Genomic DNA, 17,138 nt, shown 5'->3' on the forward strand with positions numbered 1-17,138 from the left:
GTCCAAGTTCTAGTTTCGAGAAATGTGTAGCCTGTCAACTTACAGCTTTTATGGAATAGCTACAAGCTGATTGGCTACATATTTTTCGAAACTAGAACTTGGACCAAGTTCTAGCATCGTGGACCCAGGTCTTTAAATCCACGATCTAAGAACTGTGTCCAAGTTCTAGTTCCGAGAAATGTGTAGTCAATCAACTTGCAACGTTTGTGGAATAGCTGCAAGTTGATTGGCTACACATTTCTCGAAACTGGAACATGGACCAAGTTCTAGCATCGTGGACACAGGCCTTAAGGAAGGGAACTGTGGCGCGTGGACTAATTTATATGACGCTCGATCAACGATTCGATCGCGCGGACCGCGCGATTTCTCGCGAGGAATCGTCGCGCGAAGAATATCCTCGACCACGCGTTCGCCGCGACTGCAGGCGTTTTGCGGGCCGAGCCGAGCCGAGCCGCGCTGCACCGCGCTTTTTCGTAATTGGCTCGCTTTATGCCGCGCCATGCGCGGAACGAAAAATGTACGCGTATATTGTTTTCACGGCACGACGCGGTCGTTGCGCACAAACACGCCACGGATTATCGAATGCGGGACGATCGTGGGCGCGGGCACGCGTGTCGTTGCCGCGATTACATCGCGTCGCGACCCAAAACCGCGCGCGCCCGTCCTGGAAAGGACAATTTTTCGGACCCGGACCCAACGCGTTAATAAATAAGCACCTGCCTGTCGCCCGGCCGTGATCCGCGTTTTATTTCCGCGAAACGCAATCCCATGCGCCACAGATCCGAGACATCCGTGCGAGCGCATTTTGAAGTGCGCTCGTGCGAAATATTTGTGCAACGGGTGTCTGTTTATTTAACTCTTTCGCGGGCCAGTGGGAGACGCGCAAGTCCCACTTGCAAAGTTTAAAAAGACTCGTGATTTAGCTTTCACCGAAAAAAAAGTATTGTATCGGCGAAGGCTAAAAAACAGGTTGAAGAAGAAAAAAGGTTAAAGTTCGCCTCTGAGTACCTTGTGTCTGCAGATCCGTACGCGCGATGCAGATTTCAAAATGCACCCGTTAATCTGGCACATTTTCAGCCGTGAAGTAATAATTGGATTTTTCTAAATCGCACCGGGCTGCACAATTAAGCCGGTAGCACGGAAGTGTTTACAATCGCATTTCAAGCATAATTATAGTAAATCTAGACACGGATGGGTCGGCCCGGGGGCGAATCGCGTTAGTTTCTATAACGATATTTGCTGCGGCGCGGCAATTTTGGTATCGTTTTATCGGCAGCGTAATATACAATTCGCGCATATATGTGTTTTATAGAGAGCGAAATAGAGAGGAATACGGGCGAGAGGGGGAGGAGAAAGAGAGAGATTGAGAAAGAGGGAGGGAGACAGAGGGATACGGCGCATCGGTGTACCTTCATGTATTATACACGCGCACACGCATGCAAACACACACACACACTTGCGCGTCCCACATCGGCTAATCTCGTATTTGCGCGATTAATTCTACGCGTTTAACGGAATCCCGTGTCTCGCTAATTACTCTGTCGCGAGCATTTCGCGCGCGCACTGACGATGCTGTTTTCCCGTTAATTATGGAATCCGCTGGCTAATGGGTCGTGCGAATAAAAGTGAGGTTGAATTTCGTTCTTGGCGGGAGCTAAGCGGAATAACGTTGAATAGAAGCCGAGGCCGTTCCCGCGCGACTCTTTCGCGATTGTCGCCGCCCGTCGCGCGTTTTAACCCGTTCGCCCTGGCTCGCGTCACCTCCGATTACTTTCATCGTAACAAATTGCACGCCGCAAGCGAGTCAGCTGCGCTCCGATATATCGCGCGCGTCATGCGTAAGAGTGACGCGCGGATCGTCCGCGTACGACGAGTTTAAAGCCACGGTTAAGCCGTATGGGGCTTGGGCGCGTCTATTTTCTAGCGAGGTCCCTAAACCGGAGATTAAAGCCATCGCTCTGCGCGGGGGCGCTCCAAAAATCCAGGGATTACGCCTAGGCAGCGACGGCGACGGCGGATATGAATTAATTTCGACGTTAAGAGCTATCGCGTCTCTCATTTATAACAACGGCCCGCCCCTTTTTGCGCGTCTCTCCCGTCGCTCTCGCGAATCCACGGCTACGTCCCGCTTTATCGTAAAGTAATTTATTGCCACGCGATTTAAGAACGTGGAAAAAATCGCGAGAAGCACGCGAAGAATCGGTAGAACTGAGAGCTCGCGCTCTCCGCGATGTGAGGTGACCAAATTTTGGATCAGATACCCAATGCGGATAAAAAATTCGTTGAGTCGCTAATAAACGATGTAAAAACACGTCGATGCCTTTTACCGCTGGATATCCTTTTAATCACAGATTCTTTAGAAAATCTTAAAACGAAAATTCTAATACAAAAATGTCGAGGCTGTAATAGTTTTTAAATGATAAGCGATTATATCTCACAAATGATAGGCCTGAGATTTCGCGCGCTCAGGCACGGCGACATGACAAGTGACAAAAGCGTTCATATGGATGTCGCCCTTTTTAGCACAGTAACAACCTTCATGGTAACTGATATTGATCGATCACTTTGATAGCTGGAACACTTTGAAGTTACAACATGTTGCAAATTTCTACTTGAATTAAATAAGAAGGGCGACATTCATAGGAACACTTTTCTGACTCGTACTCTAACTGACTGACTCTGGCTGCGGTCAAGCTGTCGCTTCGAATGTTACGAAGCATTCGTCTTCTCTTTTCTTTCAGTAAAAACAGAAACGCTTCGAAGCGTTTGCAGCGGCAGCTTGACCGCAGCCTTAGACACATACTGACGTATGTAAATATACACCTTTAATAGATGGTCCCAATATTACCCACTATAATAATTGTAATTTTACATGTAATTATTTTACAGTGTAGCGTTAAGTTGTAAATATATAAAAGAGCTAAATTTAAGTGAACTACTTAAAAATGTCGCTTATTAGCGACTCGTCAATTTCGACCCGCATCTGGTCACCTTACCCTAACAATGCAATCGTTTGCAGGTGCAAATATCTTATTATTAGCCAGAAGAAACGCGAAATCGCTTCACGGCTCACGGATAAAATCGAGGGGGAAACCGCTGACCAAAATCTTGCACACCAATGCCCACTAATGCCCAGTGGACATTACTTTATTTTATTATATCATTATAATGCCCCAGCAAGGCCTAATGCTCAAAAAAATGCCTAGTAATGCCCAGTAATGCCGCAAATCTGTACACCACATGCCCTCAGCGGTTTCCCCCTCGGATAGAATCTAACCGTTATCTGAGAATCGCGCTCTCCGTGACGCAATTTGCAGAGTCGAAAATCTGTCGGCGACGCGTAACTTCTCATCGAAGAAACGGAGAAGAGAATTGTTGAAATCGACGGGGGAAACACGATCGGATTTTCAAATCGGGGGAGGACACCTCGTAAAACGGTTTCGCGCCGGGAAAGTGCCTCCCTCCCCCCGCGGCCGCGGCGTTACAAACGCGGCGGCGCGCGGTGCATTTCGGTGCAACCGGCGCGGAGGGGCTGCTCGGTGTGTCGGGGGTGCTTTTGGCGCTGACAATACCGCAATGCACAGGTTGGCCTAATAAAACTATGATCGCCGGATAAAACAGTGCAGTGCACGCTGGTAATTAGCGGTATACATAAATCATTGGCAGCGCGCGCCCCGCGTAAATGCACACGCACACGTGTACGCGCGCCCGTACGCGTGTGCACGCCTATTACACCCTCCCCTCTCGCTCCTCAAACGCGATGCCGCCGCCGGGCGCGAATTCCCCCCTCCGTCTCCGCCACTCCGTTGGTACCGCACAGTTCGCCGAGTAAATGAATACGCGTGTAACGGCCAGCGCAAACGTTGTGACACTCGCCTCTTCTCTCCTCGCTTGCGCGAGTAATCTTTGATTTCATCCGCGGCTATTTGCGCCGGAGGGTGGACGAGACGAGATGTTCCGCGAGTGGGATCGATACCGAGGTACCGCAAGACAATAGCTTGCACAGATGTTTAGGTCAAAAGTGTACGTCTTTCTTTTTTTTGCTGCTAGAAATGCCTCGAAGCGTTTCTTCTCTTCTTCTCTCTTTGCCAGCTGCGCCCCGGCATTGCAAATCCGAGGAGTGCTATTCCTTCTTATCCCATTCTCCTCTCTCGCTCACTCGAATGCGAAAGAGCGCTCCGACGCTCCTTGGACCTGCAACGCCGAGCGCAACGCTACCGAGAGAAAGGAGAAGAAGAGTACTCGTAAGCGTTTGACCGCGGTCCAAGTCGTAGCCGTGTCGCGGGGTCTACAATGACAGTCGCAGAGTCGCAGTCGTAAGAATAATCGACTGTAATTGGTCAATTCGGTCAGACACATAAGAATTAACCAGTCCTAGTCGACTATTCTTACGACTATGACTTTACGACTTCTATGTAGACGAGGCTTAATTGGTCGTCGCGCTCGTTTCGAAAGCGAGCACACTCCGCACGAGAGGGACGCCCGCTACTCCCCGATCCGTTAATCACCCTCTGCCATGACGCCTACCGTAACGCACCTGAGAATCGACTCGTCGCCGTCGGTCCGAGTAATGCGATTCCACCCCCCCGTCTCCCTCGCGGCACGTTTCATTTATAATCGCGGCGGTACGCCTATTACCGCTCGCGCGTCGGCCGCGTGTATCGTTTTCAAGTGCACGCGAATATGCCCGCTCGCGCGCCGTCGATGACGTTCGCCCTCCGCGTCCCTCTCTCGAGGGCTACGGGCGCGAGGGTGCGCGCGTTTGTCGAGGACGTATCGGCCGCGGGGGAGAGGGGAGGGGGAGGGGAACGACCGGCGCCGGGGGCGGTCAGGGGTATCAAGGGCGGAGGGCGGGGGGACGGGAAGTGGCAGGTCTATCGCCATCGGAGCCGGGAATGCGAGTCTAGGTTATCCGGTGACAAAGCAGGTTCGACTCGCGCGCGCAACGAGGCCCTCTCGGCACGTCGGATTATCACCATTGAAAATGGTGCAACCGAAACCCCACTGTTCGGATGCAGCCGCGCTTGAACGCGATACGTGGCGCGCGGCGCGGCGCGACGCAACCAAAACCGGAAGCGAATTCCTTGTCGCGCCGCGTCCGGGGAATTTATTGTCGATCTCGCGGCGCGAACGATTACGGTTTTGTGCCCCGCTCCGCGATCCGCCTTTGTCGTTTCATCGTTTCGAGTTTAACCCCCACTGCGACCTGTCGCTTCCTCCTGCAACGCGGCGCGGGGACGCAAGGATCGGACGGATTTTGCCGTATCGAACGTTAACGCCCGCGAACAAAGGGCCGACGAGACGTCGCGGGACAGCCGGCGAGAGACCGTACGTGTCCCCCGGTGTCGTAGACCGGTCATAAATTTGCCCCTGTACATTTCTATCCGTTGTGACGTCTATCGCGAAATTCCGGGAACGATCCTCCCACTAGAGCGCTGCCGCGTCGATTGGCTCGCCGTGATCGCATACGCGCGCGATGGGCGCGCTCTTTATCGAGGATCCCGCGCTCGAGAATCATCGACCAGCGGCCCCCGCGGCGGCACGCGGCCCAGCGAAAACGAGACAATTGGGCGCGAGTTCTTGCCGCCTCCGATGCGCGAAACGGCCGGCGAGAGAGAGAGAGGGAGACAGAGAGAGACGGAGGGAGGTAAGGCGAGCCATCCCCCGGGGGGTTGTAGCTAAATTGGCGGCAGTATATTACCGGTCGGACCGGCGCATTTAATTTGAATATAATCGCGGAAGGAGATCTCTCAGGGAGCTCGGGGGCACTCCGTGGCGCGGGGCTGCGTGACGGTGACCGGAAGTGCTCCCGGGACACCGGAAACAAAATGGCCGCTTTCTCTCTCTCCTCGACCCCGTCTCGGCCGCGCCACCGCCGACCGCCTTGGCGCCCGTCACCTCGTCCTATCGCACACCCTCCGACGCCCACCCCATACACCGCTTACTTTACCCGGCCGCGAGAGCGTCCGCCCTTCTCCCTTCCCCCCTCCCCCGTCTTCGCCCGCGAGAATCGTGGGGCGAAATTAACTTTGCATCGTCCTTATTTCGGGGATGTCGCGCGGGTTGGCTACCGCGGATGACGGCCTCGGCCGAGACACGAGCGGTTACCCGTCGCGAGTACCAATTCGCGCGATTTTGTACGCCGAGCTCCCCTGGACATCAATATTTTTCCCCGCTCCGGGCAACTATTATTATTAGGCGCCGCAATAAAATAATAAATTTCGCGGGGGATGTTTCATTTCCATTTATCTGTCACTACCATGTTGTTTAATTTTTTAATGGTAGGCTTGACTGCGGCTAATTTGGAGCGTGTGTGGAAAATTGTTTTAATTAAAGTTTCTCTAGCCAGCCGTCGTTTATCGCGATTTTTGTTTAAATTATTTCGACGTTCTGTAACGGCATGGTATCGAGCCTTAAATCGAAATTCTATCGGAACGGAGGCCGCGTGGTATCAGTCGAAGAGCACGATTTCTATTTCTATCCTGAAACGTAGCTCGTCCCAGAAGTAGCAGGTGACATATTAAACGTTTATTTAAAAGCAGTTAAACATAAAAGTTAGTACGAAGGTGCTACAATTGCACCACTTTTACACCACTTTGCGTGTAACGGACCCTCGCGTGTTTATTGAGATCGTAGGATATTTACTCGCCGAGTGCTCGAAGGCAGAAGATGCACCGACATTCCCCGTACTCTCTAAAAGTCAAAGAGTGGATCGTCGCTGAAAACAGTGAACATTCACTGATTCACAGTTACAAGTCTTCTTCGCCCTCAGTGGCGAGCGTGGCGCAGAGAAATATGCGTCACTTAGGGTCAGTTTCGCAAACATCGGTTAAGGGGATGCTGGAGTGATTCTGCACTTTTGCACCTTTTGCACTTAAAACTGTCTGTTTCGTTTGCCTCAAAAATTGGTTACACGCGCAATATTTCACCTTGTGTCTTTATACCATGGTGAATTATTCAGTGATATGCTTACAACCATAGACATGGTAATACTAGACCGAGCATGAGACGCTAGATCTGAGGCTCAGGTAGAAAAGGATAGAAAGTAAGTGCCGTCCACCTTTCTCTCTCTAGCGAGAAGAATAAAAAGAGAAAGGTTGACATGGCACCTACTTTCTATCCTTTTCTACCTAACCTTCGTTGCAAGAGAACATGCTCGGTCTAGTATTACCATGTCTATGCTTACAACTGTTTTCAGCGATAAGGCGCTGATTGACCTTTAGAGAGTAGGAGCGGGTTGAATTGAAATGAAGCCGAGGGACGCACCAAAGAATTATGCTATCTTGTACCAAATTTCATGATTTATGGTATTATTTAAATATCGTTGCTGAACATTCGACCGGCGCGGATGATGTACGGCCGTGGCGTGTGGTTTCGCGACGCGAAAGCCATAACGCCGGTGCCGCTATCGGAAAGTCGATAAATGGTGTCAATGTCGTAAGTTACGTGTAACTGCTCGCTCGCAGGTAAGGGGGAGTTTAGTGATTCGGGAGTAATTGCGATGCCGGGCGATGATTCGCGTGGGAATGCAACAGGGCACGGTGTTCGATAAGCTCCGCGGAACAATAACAATTAAACCGGCTAACTCGTAATGCCAAAATACAATATAAGCACGAACAATGCTGCGCCCGCCGGCGGGGAGGGGGCGAGCAGTCGTCCGACAATGCTCGCCGTGCTTTCGTTAGACAAAGGCGAGACTCACGGAGCTTCCTCCCGGGCGGAGAGATCGTAAGTCGAGGAAGAGCTTAAGCCGGTCGCGTCTTACTATACGCCGCGGTCGTTTCAGCTGCGCGGGCGCGCGCGCGCGCGCGCGAGGAGAAGATCGTAGAATTTAATTAAAATCCACCCGACCGCGCTCTCGAAACTTTACGTTTCGAGAAAATGTTGCCGGGGCCGACGAGCTCCGCCGTGATTTACGAGCGCATTTCGCTTTTTCATTATACAATAATTATCAATGCGCGATTATTGATACAATTATTTGACAAGCTAATAACGTAGCGTATGTGTGTATCTCTGCCGCGCTGGTTATTAATTAATTATTGCGATGCATTAACTGTATTATGTTGATGACAATCGCGCTGCCAAAGCCGATTTTCGCCGCCCGAAAGTTTTACCGCAAAATATGGCCAAATTACCGGCTTATTTTCATCCGTGCGTGCGGGCGCCGGGCACACGTATACGGACATAATTTCTTCATCCGTTTTGGCGTGTCCCGCCTCGGCTCATCCGGCGTCTCGCGCACGAGCAACACTTTAAATTAATCGCGAGCGGCACCGCGCCGACGAATTGGCGGTCGAAACGCGGCCGGCAATAAATCTCGAAACTGCGCGACGCACAAAGTGCGTCATCGGCTTTAAACAGCGTGTGTGCACGCGGGCGAGAGATGCCCGATGGGACGGTATAAATTTCATATTTTTTATCCACGCGTTTCCGATCGCCGTGAGATATTATAGCCGAGAATCACGCTGGGGAAACAGACGGAAGAGCCCGGCCCCGTTAGTGCTCCGTTTGCACGATGGGCTTTTCTAATTTTGTTAAGGGAATGCTGGAGTGATTCTGCACCTTTTGGCACTTTTTGCTCCTAGAACTGTCAATTCGTGAAAACATTTTTGCAATATGTGTGGCTTTTGTGTACGAACCGACAGTGTTCCGCTATTCGGACTAAATCTATTCATTCGAATAAGTTATAGGTAAACTATAACTTATTCGAGTGAATAGACTTCTTGTTAAGCTCCTAAACTTAATTTCAATGATACCATGCTGTTCTTTCACTTAATCTGAGTAGTGGGACACTGTCGGTCTGTACACAAAAGCCACACCATTTGTATATTACACAAATGTTTTCACGAATTGACAGCTCTAGGAGCAAGAGGTGCCAAAAGTGTAGAATCACTCCAGCATCCCCTTAAGCGCGTTTCGACTCGCCCGCAGACTCCTAGTATTGCCTGAGAAAACACCGCCTGATAATGATATCGTCGCAGATGAAGCGTGATTACATTAGCAAGAATAATTCCGCGTCACCGTGGAAAAATACTTGAGAATCGCCCGATATCTTAAGCTTCCCTGTCACGGGTTACTTGGAAACATTCACGTCTCGTGCGTTGAAACATCGATGTGGAAATTTGAATTTTTTCCACCTAATCCTGTCGTAGCTAGTTTCACGTGGCGTCGCGATAAACGCGAACATCGACGGTCCTCAAAGTGCCGGGTACCTTCTGATATTTTCTTCGTTTAATGATAAATAAATTGGAATGGTCGCCTGCGAGACGGTAGTATCAAGAAAATTAGCATATAAATTGAAATTTTCACGTAATTATCATAGAATTATCGCGCGAGTTTATCGCGGGACGGATATTAACGGGAACCCTACGTTACGGAAACGGTACGTCGCACGTTAAGTTTAGGAGGATTAAATTTTCATACCTGAGCCCGCGCGCGGCTATTACGAACGATTCGTCCAATCCGGGGGCCTTCATTATCGTCGCGTTCGCACGTTCGCTCGTCAATGAGTAATCCGCGCCTCCGTATCGCGATACAAACTCCGGGCGGCCTCCTCGGGCGAGGGGGAGGGAAGGGCGAAAGAAACCGGACGGTCTCGCCCTCATCGAGTTCTCGAGGCACGGGCTTCCACCTCCGGGAGCGTATGATTAAACAACTCGGGTGTTTTATGCTCGGCTCGCGGTGATCGCGTGACCCAACGGCCACATCCGTTTCCGCCTTTGCGTACGGTCAACCTCTTCGACCCCTGACCAATGGTTCGCCTTAAGGGTGCGCGTTACCATCGACCGCGGAAAGAAAGTATACTTTCCGCCGACGTATCTTTAAGCCGTAATCGGCTTCGCTCGATAGTCACGCGTCGACGAGCTCTCTCTCTCTCCCCCTTTCTCTCTCACTTTGTGTGTCTCTCTCTCTGTCTCTTCGCGACGGGAGAGCTGTTAACTTTTACCTCGCCGACGACGACTTTGTTCCCGCGCGCGGTAAGGACATCCGGTTCGGATTTTAGATCCGTTTTACGCCGCGCGAGATTTGTGGCTTTCAGCTTGAAAGACTATTGCTGACGTTTACGCAATAGTGTTGGTTTTATATATTTCGTATATACATAATTCGATATATTTTTTTATACTTGTCGTTATATATTTTATGAGTGGCCTATTAACCCATGGGAACGCAAACGTGTACAAAACTTGCGCGCTCTCCCTCCAGCGCTCTGACGTGCGCTCCCGATGTTTCGGTCTCGTGGCTCGAATCAATTCGGACTAGACAGCCGTAGGGTGCAAGAAAGGTCGGGCAAATGTCGGGGAGTGACATTAAATGCCGAAATGCCATCGACCCCGTGAAATGGCATAAAGAGGCGATCCCGTCGTTTCCTTTTCCAACCTGACGTAACTTCACATCAATTTCGGTATTTAATCGATCTACAAAATTCTTCTCAAGCGCGCTGTGCATAAAGGCAGTGGCAAATTCGCCGAAAATGTATAACGATCCAGAGAAGGCAGATAAAGCAATGTAGAATAAAATGATAATTTAGTTAAATCTACTCCCGTGCACAGAACGTGTATGCAAGTCTCAGAGAGAAAGGCAATAACAAATGGAAGTGAAAACAAAAAGCGATATATTGATTACAAAAAAAGAGAGAAATGGTACAAAATAAATGTGTACAATTAAGTTGATTTAACTAAGATAATGAAATAGCTATTAAGAGATACAATACATCTAAAAAGGCGGAGAGAGAATGCAATTATAATCGTTTAAATGGAGTTTAATCATTTCGGCGTTGGGGGCCGGCGCGTCGTCATTGAATTAAATAATTGCATTGCGCCCTTTTAAAAGAAAATGTAAAAATCGAACTCCCACCCCCCCCTCCCCATGTGCCTTTTATTCGTCCTGTTGTACGAGCGGCTTTTTATGAGTTTAATTTGAATAAATAAAATATTAATATGCCGACTAAAAAGATTAATTTGGCGCGCGCCCCCCCCCCTCCCCTAAAGTTAATCAACACATACGTAAAGCGGACGCTTTTGGTAACTAGCCGAGCCAAAGGGTTGTTAGCACCGAATGGTTCAACTGTTTTGGACAACCAAAGACACGGGGGTATAATTAATTCGGCCATTCGGCTTTATCGCCGCGCTATTATGCTCGGACGTATCTCTCGCCGGGAATATTCGGCTCTGCTCTCTCTCCCTCCGGATTCGTGAGTTTTCCGAGAAATTAGTCGGCATGATTTGCATCTGACGTGCACCTCGAGGCACCCACACGTCGCTCGCATAGTTCGCAACTTTGACTTTCCCCTAGCCCTCCCCCCCTCTCTCTCTCTCTCTCTCTCTCTCTCCCTCTTTCTCTTTGCACCCCTCGCGAATGTCTCCGAATGCCTTCGCATCCACGTCGGGAGCTCTCGCGTCAATTATGCTCGTCAAGAGAGGAAACGTCGAGCGGATTCTTCTCGCTCTACGGCATCGATCCTCCGCGAAAGTCTCGAGTTAGGGGAGCGAACCAACGTTTACGTCGTCCGTAATGCAGACCGGGAGACGGTAGTCGCGAAAACAGCGACGTCCAATTTTACCGAAAGCGAGTGACTCATTATAGGTGACGTTAGACATCCGTGTGTTTATTTTAGAAAATTTTTCAAAGTTTTCGCTCGAACGGTTCCAGCGATCGCGACTCTTTGGCGGAATTCTGATAAAGTTGTACGAAAAGAACTCGAAAGGCACGACGGGAGGCGGTTGTTTGATGAAGATAGGAGTAGAGATTGGAGAAGAGCTGTCCTCCTCGCGGTTGGTGCTCTCAGCGAAAGCGTAACGCGCGGGCTCTCGAGCCTTCGCGCACCGATTATCTCCATTCGGCAGATCCGCCGAGGCGTCTCGACTCGAGTCCCGAGCTTTCGAACGAGCCTCGGCTTAACTCGGTTGTTGTGAATAAGTAAGCGAAGTGTTGCGAAGTGCTGCAGAAGTTAGCAAACCCCCGGGCGCGCGCGGCTGGGGTGGCTCGAATTAAATTGTTATACGGATGAGCTGCCACGAGGAATACTCGAGCAAGCGACTTTGCCGACGTCGGCGCCGCCGGGTGTGAATGTTTAATTACCGGCTTTCATTATTGTTAATAAAATAATAGGCGCCGCCGGAGGGGGCCCCGCGGAAGCGAGACCGCACTTCGGCGCGTTTCCCAGAGTCCCGCCGATTACGATTCTAACGCGGCTTCGATCCCAACGCCGGTTTACTCGCCGTAAATTTCAACGGAGGATCCTCTCCGCGAGGAAGAAACCGTGTTGTCGTTCACGTACCTGTGATTGCACTGTTGACAAGCGAAGCACTCCAAGTGGTAGACGTTGGTCCTCGCGCGCATCACCATCTCGAAGGCTGGAATAACTTTGCTGCACGCCGCACAGTGGCCGGTATTTCCGAAGAGTCTGTCGAAACCAGGGAAAAAGAAACACGATACGTTATTATATTCTCTGAGGAAGAAAAACGACAGCAATCCATTTTCGGATCCACATTTAGTAATCGAATTATTTGGATTGTTCGTAACTCTACTCTGGGAAAAATTTTAATAGTTTTTTTGGAGTAATTAAGCAACTTAACGTTTCGGTTAGTGCCTCTTAAGTAAAAATTATCTTTGCGTTACTGAATGACGACAGAACTAATTGAGAGAATTGATTAGGATTACTTTGAAAGCTTGGATATAGATGGAATAGCTAATTGCGATTTTTAGTTACGCGGGGTAAAATTCGTAAAAGATTAGACTTACAAACAATCCAAATAATTCGATTACTAATTGTGGGCCCCAAAATGGGTTGCTGTCTTTTTTCCCCCAGAGTCGCTATTCTATGTAATATACTGAGAAAAAAAGCGTTGACTCGATAAAATGATTCTTGATTTAACCGTATGCCGCGGCCACGAGCTGTCAAGCAAATATTCGTTAATTCATAAACATTTGTTAATTTGTAAAAAATATATGTTTCGATAAATTGTGTATGTGTAATCGAAAAACGTATACACGGGGAGAGAATTTTCTCTTAAAATTTACCCCGAAAATCGTGTAATTGTGGGACAATATGGCACTTTGAACGACTTTATGAGTTTTTTTTTAATAAGATGCTATTTGAATAAGATGAATAAGAATGAAAAGTATATATTTTAATATATAATAAAATTCCTCGAAACGCCGCGTTGTCCCACAATTATAATTTTCAGGATAAACTTTAAGAGAAAATTCTCCCCGTGTATTTGAACTAAAAACTGCCAACTAAATGTTTTTTTAATAACAACCATTTTCTTTCTCAGTGCATATCAAGTTATTATGTCGTTAATTTTTTTTTCTGTTGACTCCTCGAATTAAGATTCGCGATATCCTTGTGTGATCGCGCAATTAAACGTCGCCGTACCACGTGGTCGAAATCGAAAAGATCAAAGGACCGACGGAGAGTGGGCATACTAGTTTTACATACGGTCGGACTTTCGTCACGACGCAAGAAACCAGTCGTTCGTTCGACGAGGCGAGAGAGCGAGAGCGGAAAGCAATAAGCTCACGGGCACCGCGAATATGCCGTCTTCAAATATTGGGCCATTAATAAAGGCCACAATGTTTCGACGGTGCGTGCTCCCCGTGCGGACGCGCCACCTGCGCGCATTCCCTCGGGACTCCGTAATCTCAACACGGTTTATTTGCTCTCGCTTGTGTTTATATGGGACGTGGGTGTATTCAATAAGGGAAATTCATCTGTAAAATTCGATTTGTCGCCGCCGCTCGCCTCGATTTCGTCTCCCCTCCGCAATCGCGTCTTTCGCCAATCGCCTTTGTCAATCTGCCTGTCTGTTTGCCGACTTGGTCGACACGAGGTGCGCGACACCGCGAGAGTCTTGCCGAGAGATTTTTCCGAGAAATGGATCGTACGGTTAAATTGCCCGTTCGTTTACCGTAGATAATCTCTTTTGCAGAGAATGAGATTAGCCTTGGTGTAGAGCGTCGAGCCGACCTCGCCAAGCCTGCAGTCGCAACATCCACATTTCAGGCAGTCTTCGTGCCAGTACATGTCCAACGCTTTCAGGAGATATCTGTTTAGAAAGAGTTGTTATCTGATAGCATCTGAATAGAAAATACGAGGCGTGTTTATGAAATTTATACAGGCTTTTTGTAAGTTTACTATACATATACCAAATTGAAGTTTCTCTTCTCTCCGGACACATTCTTTAATGTGTTTCAATTACGACGGATTATTAGTGCAATAACAACACACTGAAAATTATGACTTTAATAGTTGGTTTGTCGGCAAAGTTCCTTATATGATAATTTAGAAATTGAATGTGCAGTTTGCTTATATTCGTTATTTTGAGCACGTATTATTACAAAGTTCCCCGTTTTTAATTACAACTACGCGTTTCACTCAAGTATCAAGTTGCGAATTTTGGACAACGCGGCTCGCCTCTAGTTAGAAAAAAATTATTTAACCCAGTTCGTACGTCTGTCGGCCTCCGGGGGATAGGCGGACGTTAAACGAGCCGTCCTTACGGTTTTCCCAGGGCAGGATGTGAAACATACACGTAGCGTTGCGTCACGCAAACGAAGCGGAACACTTACCTCTCCGTAATCGTCTTTCCGCAACCCGCGCATTCCTGTTGAGTGGCCCCGTTTTTGCCCGGCTCGCTTTTGCTCCCATCCATAGTCATTTTATCGCCTGCAACATGGCACAGAAAAAAACGTAGGCTTAATCGTTATTGTAGAAACTGTCGTACGTTACGTTTGCCGTATAATAAAATTTACGCCGAAACGCGCTAAAAGCGCGATATCTCGTTGTGATATTGCATTCATTTTTGGTACATTGTTTTCGCCCTCTGACATTCGGTAAACATTGATTATCATTTCTTTATTACAAAAGCCGCTCCTTAAACTTTGTGTCCACGATCCAAGAACTGTGTCCAACTTCCAGTTCTGAGAAATGTGTACCCAATCAACTTGCAGCGTTCATAGAATAGCTGCAAGTTGATTGGCTACACATTTCTTGGAAGTAGAACTCGAACCAAGTTCTAGCATCGTGGACGCAGGCCTTTTAAGCCTTGTGTCCACGATCCAAGAACTGTGTCCAAGTTCTAGCATCATGGACACAGGCCTTTTAAGCCTTGTGTCCACGATCCAAGAACTGCGTCTAGTTCCGAGCTTTTCCGTGAAAGATGCAAGCTGATTGGCTACACATTTGTGGGAACTAGATTGGATATAGTTTTTGGATCGTGGACACGAGGCTTTACGTCACTTAGATCCGGAAGCCGCAACGGTCGGATCGGCTTCCAGCGACAGTTGCCGGCGCGTTCAGGATCGAATGAGTAATCGCGTTCGCGTGCTTTTAACAAGTTTCGCCGGCATCTGGCACTAGAATGTCGGCTTGTCTATGAGTAATTAGAGTTACGGCTTGAGAATTTAACGGCGCGGTTTAGTGCCATCTGTGTCCACCCCGTTCGGCCCGTTCGGGCGTGTAGCCTTTCTCATCCCCCGCGGATCCCTCCCGCATCGGAGCGTCCCGTTCCACGGTCTCTTTCTCGCGATGTGGTCAGAGTTTAGAATCGAATTAGTTTGACCCGCACCCACACTCCCACCCCCTTCCTCCACTTATTGCGCGTTTAAGCACCGCCGGCTCCGAAACAACCCAACGACTCGGGCGGACGACCGCTGGCCGTGCTCTGGATAAACATTAGGTATCCCTCTGAAGAGCCACGATGTCCTTTTAAGCGCATAAGAATGGCGTAGCGCTGGCGGAGAGACCGGGCGGAAAAAGAACAGCGCGACGCCGAGTCGACGGGAATGCACGACTTTCCCCGTGATCTTTGCTTAAAGCTTGTGTCCACTATGCTAGAACTTGGCCCAAATTCTAGTTTCGAGAAACGCGCAGCTATACCATAAAAGCTGCAAGCTGATTGGCTATACATTTTGCGGAACTAGAACTTGGAGCAAGTTCTAGCATCGCGGACGCAGGCCTCTACTCCGGCGAGAACGCTTTTTGGAAGATGTGACTTCTTTACATACAGACGTACGTTAGACAAACAGCAAGACGGTCGTTGGACCGCCCGGTCCTGGACGCGGTTAACGTCGTCGCGTATTGACAGGTCGGCCTTTTTCCCCCACAGACGATGTCCACCTCGGGCGCACTACGCCAAGTTCGATCTCAGCCACCCGGTATATTTACGAGCTCATATCCGCGGATGCTATGAGCGAAGTTTGTGCGGTTTCAATATGTCCTTCCCTCCTCGCCCCCTTAACATGGACACAATATTACGCGGGTTAATATCTTCCGTGCGGTCGGGGACTTCGGGGCAAATATTAATACAATGCCTTTGATCCGTTAATTATTAACGGCGACGGGGATGAAAAATCCGTGTATCGCCTTGGCGGAACGCGAAAATTGCCGGGGACATAAAACCAGATGCCGGATGATGCCCCCGTTTTCCGATGCGCTTCTAATTAAACGCCTTTGTATCGCGGATAAGCGGACAGGATACCCGCATACGCGCGGAACGCCCGTGTGTGCGCGTGCGGTTTTTTTTTGCGCGCGCGACGGAGGCAGCACGCGGCGGCGCGGCGGGAAGTTTTCGTCCACGGCAACGCGAGAGACGCCTCCGTGCACACCGAGGCACCTCGGTTACAATCGCGTACGCGAGGGCGAGTTAATTAATCGAGTTGAATCGATTACACGCTTTACCTCCGCCCGCGGGTTACCGATAAATTGAATACGTTATAAATAATAGTACGATTGTTATTCGCGGGCGTGCACACACCTACCCGGGGTAATGATTAATGGAATAACTAACTAGCGGGGTAAATTATGCAAACTATTAAATCCGCCCGCATATAAACTTTCCCACATAATAATCGCTAGGCGATATCGATTGGTTCGATATGTTAAATTTATGTTGCTCTTTCGGCGGACCTCGCTGTAATTAGATCAGATTGAAAACGGTTTATAGGCCTTCTTTTCCTTCCCCCCTTTTTTTTCTAGCGCCCGCGAGTGCACGCGCGGGGTCTGCACGCCTTACCTTCGCGTCGCGTTCCGACGGAATTTCCGCGGCGCGGCGTCCGCGCGGCCGCGGCGCGCCAACCTCCTGAACGGCGAAACATCGCTGTTTCGCCAACGCAGGCGGCGAGAGTGTTTCCTTTGA

The 17,138-nt window shown here is 49.3% G+C and overlaps 1 protein-coding gene across 4 annotated transcripts in view; it reads right to left on the minus strand.

Annotated features, from left to right (window-relative positions):
- LOC105562148 (LIM domain only protein 3-like) overlaps positions 1–17,138 on the minus strand; it is a 94,805-nt gene that overhangs the window by 29,537 nt on the left and 48,130 nt on the right. For all 4 annotated transcript variants that reach the window (XM_012012719.1, XM_012012721.1, XM_012012722.1 and 1 more), the window contains 3 exons: positions 14,572–14,668; positions 13,911–14,048; positions 12,278–12,403 (listed from right to left, as the gene is read on the minus strand). In XM_012012719.1, the coding sequence (XP_011868109.1) occupies positions 12,278–12,403; positions 13,911–14,048; positions 14,572–14,660 (353 nt within the window). In that variant the 5' untranslated portion in view covers positions 14,661–14,668. The remainder of the gene's footprint in view (positions 1–12,277; positions 12,404–13,910; positions 14,049–14,571; positions 14,669–17,138) is intronic.

Source organism: Vollenhovia emeryi, unplaced genomic scaffold (assembly GCF_000949405.1).
Source record: "Vollenhovia emeryi isolate VEMERY1.0 unplaced genomic scaffold, V.emery_V1.0 DF939194.1, whole genome shotgun sequence".
Classification (NCBI taxonomy): domain Eukaryota; kingdom Metazoa; phylum Arthropoda; class Insecta; order Hymenoptera; family Formicidae; genus Vollenhovia; species Vollenhovia emeryi.